Genomic DNA, 7,500 nt, shown 5'->3' on the forward strand with positions numbered 1-7,500 from the left:
ACTAAGGGGCCAAGCCCAGCTCCTGAAAAACTTTACACTTGGCACAATGCAGTCAGACAAGTACCGTTCTCCTGGCAACCGCCAAACCCAGACTCGTCCATCAGATTGCCAGATGGAGAAGCGCGATTCGTCACTCCAGAGAACGCGTCTCCACTGCTCTAGAGTCCAGTGGCGGCGTGCTTTACACCATGGAAACCCATTCCATGAAGCTCTCTGCGCACTGTTCTTGAGCTGATCTGAAGGCCACATGAAGTTTGGAGGTCTGTAGCGATTGACTCTGCAGAAAGTTGGCGACCTCTTCGCACTATGCGCCTCAGCATCCGCTGACCCCGCTCCGTCAGTTTACGTGGCCTACCACTTCGTGGCTGAGTTGCTGTCGTTCCCAAACACTTCCACGTTCTTATAATACAGCTGACAGTTGACTGTGGAATATTTAGGAGTGAGGAAATTTCACGACTGGATTTGTTGCACAGGTGGCATCCTATCACAGTTCCACGCTGGAATTCACTGAGCTCCTGAGAGCGACCCATTCTTTCACAAATGTTTGTAAAAACAGTCTGCATGCCTAGGTGCTTGATTTTATACACCTGTGGCCATGGAAGTGATTGGAACACCTGATTCTGATTATTTGGATGGGTGAGCGAATACTTTTGGCAATATAGTGTAGTTAAGAATATAAAGAGAAAAATAGGAAAAATTAAATGTAGAAATTAAAGACAAAATAATTGTGAAAAACCAATAGTTATCGGATATGCATATGCAAATATGTGTATATATATAGATATAGATATATATGTAGATAAATATAAATATGTATATATAATATAAATATTAACAGTAAATATAATATAAAAAATCAAATTAAAATAAAATGTGTAAACTATAATATATAGAAAGATACAATATATACATATATGTAGATGGACAAATTTAAATGGTATGACAATAAATAAATACAGTATGTACAGTACAGTGTGTATATGTAAGATAAATATATATAAATAATAAAAATAAATAAATATATAAATATAAATATAAATGTCCATTTGAACAGGAATATCATGGAGTAAAGTGACGGAATGGAAACATTTCCCTGACCTCAACAGAGAGAAGAGTCCATTGTTGGGATGACTGAGGTCCTTCATTATCTTCCTGGCTTTGGTCCAGCACCGCTTGCTGTATATGGTGTCCAGGTCAGGAAGCTCGGTGCGGATGGTACGCTCGGCTGATCCCACCACCCTCTGGAGAACTTGCCTGTCCTGTTTGGTGCTGTTCCCAAACCAGGCTGTGATACTTCCCGTCAGGATGCTCTCAATGGTGCAGGTGTAGAATGTCTTTAGCACTTTTGAGGGAGTTTAAAGTCCTTCAGGCGTCTGAGATGATAAAGACGCACCCTGCTTCACCAGGGTGTTAACGTGACAGGACCATGTCAGGTCCTGTGTGATGTAGACACCTAGGTACTGGAAACTGTCCACTCTCTCCACTGGGGTCCCGTTGATAGTCAGGGGCTGGTAATTCCTCTCCTGCTTTGTGCTGAAGTCCACTATCAGCTCCTTAGTCTTGCTGACGTTCAGGAGGAGATTGTTGACCTGGCACCATGTCTCCATCGTTATTGGAGATCAGGCCCACAACCACAGTGTTGTCCACAAACTTAATGATGTTATTATTATTATTATTATTATTATTATTATTATTATTATTAATGTAATGACACTCAGTGACCACTAGATGACAAACGCTAAAATAACCAACACAACATCCAAAATACTGGAGTCGTTTTGTTTCCTCTCTCTGTTCTCTTCCCTTTTTCTTCTCTTATAACACACACATACACACACACACACACAGTACATTACCAACACTAATCATTATTACAGTAATCTAAATCAATACATTATTTAATAAACACAACAATAAACAACCACACAGAGAGGCTTTCACTCAACCTTACACACATATACCTCCAGAGAGAGAGAGAGACAGACAGATAGACAGAGAGATAAAGAGAGAGACAGACAGACAGACAGTGAGACAGAGGGATAAAGGGAGAGATAGACAGACAGTCACAGAGACAGACAGAGATAGAGAGAGAGAGAGAGAGAGACAAACAGAGAGATAAAGGGAGAGATAGACAGAGACAAAGAGAGAGACAGACAGAGACACGCTGTAACATCTGGAGAAATATTAAACATGTCACATGAACATGACACTCATCACTACACACACAGAGGTTAAAATTGCAGTGTGTGTGTGTGTGTGTCCGTCCAGGGCCTATGCAGTGTGTGTGTGTGTGTGTGTGTCCAGGGCCTATGCAGAGTGTCTGTGTCTGTGTGTGTCCAGGGCCTATGGAGAGAGAGAGTGTGTGTGTGTGTGTGTGTCCAGGGCCTATGCAGAGAGAGTGTGTGTGTGTGTGTGTGTGTGTGTGTGTCCAGGGCCTATGCAGAGAGAGTGTGTGTGTGTGTGTGTGTGTGTGTGTCCAGGGCCTATGCAGAGAGAGTGTGTGTGTGTGTGTGTCCAGGGCCTATGCAGAGAGAGTGTGTGTGTGTTTGTGTGTGTTTCAGGGAGTGTTCTCTTTCTCTCCTCTCTTATCTGTCAAACTATAAATGGTTGATAACATACAAGTCACACACACAATCATCAGAGAAATAGTCAAACATTAACACACAGTCTGTTTAGTACTCTGTGTGTGTGTGTGTGTTGTTTTATGTTGTGTTTATTCTTTGAGAAATAAAAGTATTAATTCTGCAATACTCTCATATGGTGGAATGTGTGGAATGTAATTTGAACATATTTTATATCACACACACACACACACACACACACACACACACACACACACACACACACACACGCCCATCCCACATTATTCACTCTGTCCACATGCTGTAACAGACAGACAGGAGTAGATAAGGCTGAGGAACACAGGAAGCTTTGTCTCTGTTCTTCTCCGCTCCTTCCTCAGACTCCTTTGCTCTTGTTCTGTACAGTAACCTGTGATTGTCCAGCATGTGTACTGGACGCTGTTCTCGCTTCGTCGCCGGGGCGCTCTACCCGCTTGCCCTCATCTCCATCATCTGTAACATCATCCTGTTTTTCCCAGACTGGACAGTTACATACGCCAGAGATGGAGAGATCACTGAGGAGGTGAAATACATGGGAGGACTGATCGGAGGAGGACTCATGGTGAGTGCACACACACACAAACACACGTGAGAGAGTGTGTGTATGTGTGCGTGTGTGTATGTGTGCGTGTGTGTGTGAGAGAAGTTCAGGCATGGTTATCAGTGAAATGTAATTAAGTGATTTAGACTGAAACAGAATGTTGATGATCATCAGTTTAGTTCAGAATGCACTGATCAGGAGCGTGGAGTCCGGCTCTACACGCAGTGTCCAGGAGAATCCCAGGGTTTAAATCTGAGTGTCTAAAAACATAAATCTAATCATCTTAATCATCATGTGATCATCTGTTGGGAGTCAGACAGTACAGACACTCACATCACACCATAGATGGTAAACCATGTAGAGTTAGGATAAATCGTGTGTGTGTGTGTGTGTTATAACACACACTGTCCTCACAGTACACTTGTGTTGGTCATGAGGGGAGACAGAGGAAAAATGTTCTGTACAGGAGGTGAGAACCATCACACATCTCAGCAGGTTCCTGTGTGTTTCAGAGAAGAACTCAGACCTTCCTGTTTGTTTGTTTGTTTGTTTGTTTACAGGGCATGTATGTATGTTATGTAGGACAGTAAAGTTTTTGTCAGTATGACTCCACCCCCTAAAGCTTATAAAGCTTCGAGGCCATAAAGCTTCGAGGTGGCATCATAGTGGAAAGCAGGAAGAGGTGCAGCTGATTTCTCGTTCCTCATCTACAGGTTTACTGCAGGAAATAAACTGATCCTGTAGGAGGCGTGTCTTAAACATTGATTTACATAAAACTCTCTTAAACTGCTCTTCTCTTAATCTCAAATCTTCTAATCAGTGTGTAAGAGGTTCTGGTTCCTGTAAGAGCAGGAGGTTCTGGTTCCTGTAAGAGCAGGAGGTTCTGGTTCCTGTAAGAGCAGGAGGTTCTGGTTCCTGTAAGAGCAGGAGGTTCTGGTTCCTGTAAGAGCAGGAGGTTCTGGTTCCTGTAAGAGCAGGAGGTTCTGATTCCACAGGACACTGATTTAGATTGAAACTGGTTTGTTGGATTAAGATCACTTTATTTGTTCAGATGTTGCACAGTGAGAGACTCAAGGCTCTGATGAAGCGGTGGTGAAGCTGTAACCTGTGGCCATGATAATGCTGAAGGACAGCAGTGTCCTGACCCTGCGGAGAACATCACTGAGCTGTTCTGATCAGGCACTGCTCTCACACGCACTCATGATGAACCCTTTACATTTACAGACTGTAGTGACCGTTTTTATCCACACTGATCGAACATCTTCACACCGGGTAACAGTGTGGAGTTACTGCAGTCCGGTGAACAAACCAGTCCAGACTCCAGTCCAGACTCCAGTCCAGACTCCAGTCCAGACTCCAGTCCAGACTCCAGTCCAGACTCCAGTCCAGAGCTTTATTTCCTCATTCAGCTCATGGTTCTGCTTCACCTGAAGGACAAAGCATTTCTTCCATTTTCACACTGACAGACGCTTCGACTGACCATACTGACGTCCTGTGTGTGTGTGTGTGTGTGTGTGTGTGTGTGTGAGAGGGGTAAACAGTAAGGGTGTGTATATAATGAACCTGTGAACTTTGACCCTTCTGTGACCTTTGCAGTGCTGATGGAAAAATGTGAAAACATTTTAAAGTTTAACACACAACCCCCTCTCTCTCACCCTCTCACCCCCCCTCACCCTCTCACTCCCCCTCACTCTCCCCTCTCCCCCTCTCTCCCCCTCTCTCCCCCTCTCTCCCTCTCTCTCCCCCCTCTCACCCTCCCCTCTCTCTCACCCTCTCACTCACCCTCACCCTCACCCTCTCACTCACCCTCACCCTCTCACCCTCTCTCTCCCTCACCCTCACTCTCTCCCTCTCACTCTCACCCTCTCTCTCACTCACCCTCACCCTCTCACCCTCACCCTCTCACCCTCTCCCTCTCACCCTCACCCTCTCTCACCCTTTCTCTCTCTCACCCTCTCCCTTCCCTCTCTCTCTCTCACCCCCTCTCTCACCCTCTCTCTCTCTCTCATCCTCTCACTCCCCCCTCTCTCTCACCCTCTCACCCTCACCCTCTCTCACCCTCTCACCCTCACCCTCTCTCACCCTTTCTCTCTCACCCTCTCCCTTCCCTCTCTCTCTCTCACCCCCTCTCTCACCCTCTCTCTCTCTCTCATCCTCTCACTCCCCCCTCTCTCCCCCCCTCTCTCTCTCTCTCTCACCCTCTCACTCTCACCCTCTCTCTCTCTCTCTCATCCTCTTTCTCTCACCCTCTCACTCCCCCTCTCTCTCATCCTCTCTCTCTCACCCTCTCACTCTCCCCCCTCTCACTCCCCCTCTCTCCCCTCTCCCCTCTCTCACCCTCTCACTCTCACCCTCTCTCTCTCTCTCACCCTCTCTCCCACCCTCTCTCCCTCTCTCTCTCATCCTCTCTCTCTCATCCTCTCTCTCTCTCTCTCCCTCTCTCTTTATCTCTCTCTCTCTCTCACCCTCTCTCCCACCCTCTCATCCTCTCTCTCCCTCTCTCTTTATCTCTCTCTCTCTCTCAGGTTATAGCTCCAGCTCTGTTTATTCATGTCACTGGTAAGCAGGGGTGCTGTGCTAACCGCTGTGGGGTGAGTGCCAAATCAACACACACTCACTACATGTGTACACTACAGAATATAAAACTCTACAGTGTGTGTGTGTTCCCTAAAGAGTCCAAATAAACCACACTGTCACTACTCCATGTAATCCCTCACTCTTAGTGCACTACACGTACCAAACACACTCACACACACACTTTATCCTCACTGCTTAGGGTGCACTGTTAAGTCACTGAATAAGACGCTTAAATAAACACTGCTATGGAGATAATCACTTCAAACAATACACACTACACTTCCTCCAGGGATCATTCACTACGTCACACCAGAGGGGAATGTGTTACCATGGAGACGAGATATCTGTGCAAAGAAACATAGGGCAAACATTGTAAACACACACACACACACAGTCCTAATCAATGCTCCCTGATAAAAGCTTCACTGCAATAACATGCATTTCATTGTTATTAAATCCTCCCTCTCCGTCTGTGTGTGTGTGTGTGTGTGTGTGTGTGTGTGTGTGTGTGTGTGTGTGTGTAGATGTTCCTCTCCATCCTGTTTGCAGCAGCAGGAGTGTGTGGTGCTCTCTACAGTTTCACAGTGGCCACGTTAGGGCTGGTTAACGGGCCGTACTGCAGGACGCTACTGTCATGGCAGACTCCGTTTAAGAACAAGTACACACACACAAACATAAAATATAAACATATAAACATTAATATTTATATATAAACAAAACCACATGCTATAATTATTGTCTCTCCTAAATAGCCAGCGGAACACAGTGTAAGTGGTCATTCTGTGTCTCTCAGGTCAGAGAGTTACCTGCAGGACCGTGAGATGTGGAGTGTGTGTCTGGAGCCAAAGGGTGTGGTGGAGTTTAACGTGGCTCTGTTCTCCACCCTGCTGGTCTGCAGCGCTCTACAGCTCATACTGTGTGCATCACAGATGATCAACGGCCTCATAGGCTGTCTCTGTGGAGCCTGTGTGGAGAAAGGGGTGAGGGAGACCAAAACAAATCACACACACACGAAGCTCTGAATCCAGAACCTGCTCAATTAGCTGAGCAGGTATAAGGTGTTCCTATTAAAGTGGCCAGTGAGTGTATAGACATGGTGTTTATGTTGTGTGTGTTTCAGCCTCTGTAAGTGTCCACTTCTCCCAGCGAGCCCTGACCGGTCCGAGTGAGTGATTGGACTCGGCGTTTCTGCACAAACACCATTAATAATCTGATCTAATTAATATCACGTGTAATAAAGACATGTATAAACATCAGACTCTGCAGCAGTAAGTGTCTGATCTAACACGTTCTTACAGATTCATCTTCGGTTTGTTCTGCTGATGTTTTTAATCATCATTAAATCTTCTGATCTTTTTCCTGAGGATTAAAAATAAACTGCTTTATAATCCGATATCTGAGCTGTTTAACTACATCATCTCTGAACTGGAACACACACACACACACACTCTCCACACACACACACACACTCCACACACACACACACTCTCCACACACACACACACTCTCCACACACACACACACTCTCCACACACACACACACACACTCTCCACACACACACACACACACACACACACACACACACTCTCCACACACACACACACACTCTCCACACACACACACACACACACACACACACACACACACTCTCCACACACACACACACACACACACACACACTCTCCACACACACACACACTCTCCACACACACACACACTCTCCACACACACACACACACACTCTCCACACACACACACAC

General features: G+C 45.7%; 1 protein-coding gene across 1 annotated transcript; it reads left to right on the plus strand.

Annotated features, from left to right (window-relative positions):
- The first annotated feature begins 2,876 nt into the window (after window positions 1-2,876).
- On the plus strand, window positions 2,877-7,132 carry tm4sf21a (transmembrane 4 L six family member 21a). The gene is made up of 5 exons (XM_058382654.1): window positions 2,877-3,183; window positions 5,688-5,753; window positions 6,264-6,397; window positions 6,533-6,719; window positions 6,860-7,132. The coding sequence occupies exons 1-5, from the start codon at window positions 3,007-3,009 to the stop codon at window positions 6,866-6,868; spliced, it is 573 nt and encodes a 190-aa protein (XP_058238637.1). The 5' UTR covers window positions 2,877-3,006; the 3' UTR covers window positions 6,869-7,132.
- The last annotated feature ends 368 nt before the right edge of the window (window positions 7,133-7,500 follow it).

The sequence above is a fragment of the Hemibagrus wyckioides genome, linkage group LG28 (genome assembly GCF_019097595.1).
Source record: "Hemibagrus wyckioides isolate EC202008001 linkage group LG28, SWU_Hwy_1.0, whole genome shotgun sequence".
NCBI lineage: Eukaryota > Metazoa > Chordata > Actinopteri > Siluriformes > Bagridae > Hemibagrus > Hemibagrus wyckioides.

Excerpts from the sequence above, each read along its gene's own strand:
- tm4sf21a (XM_058382654.1), top strand. The coding sequence starts at position 3,007 with ATGTGTACTGGACGCTGTTCTCGCTTCGTCGCCGGGGCGCTCTACCCG. Across the intron at positions 3,184-5,687 it reads TGATCGGAGGAGGACTCATG|GTTATAGCTCCAGCTCTGTT; the intron begins GTGAGTGCACAC and ends TCTCTCTCTCAG. Across the intron at positions 6,398-6,532 it reads CAGACTCCGTTTAAGAACAA|GTCAGAGAGTTACCTGCAGG; the intron begins GTACACACACAC and ends TGTGTCTCTCAG.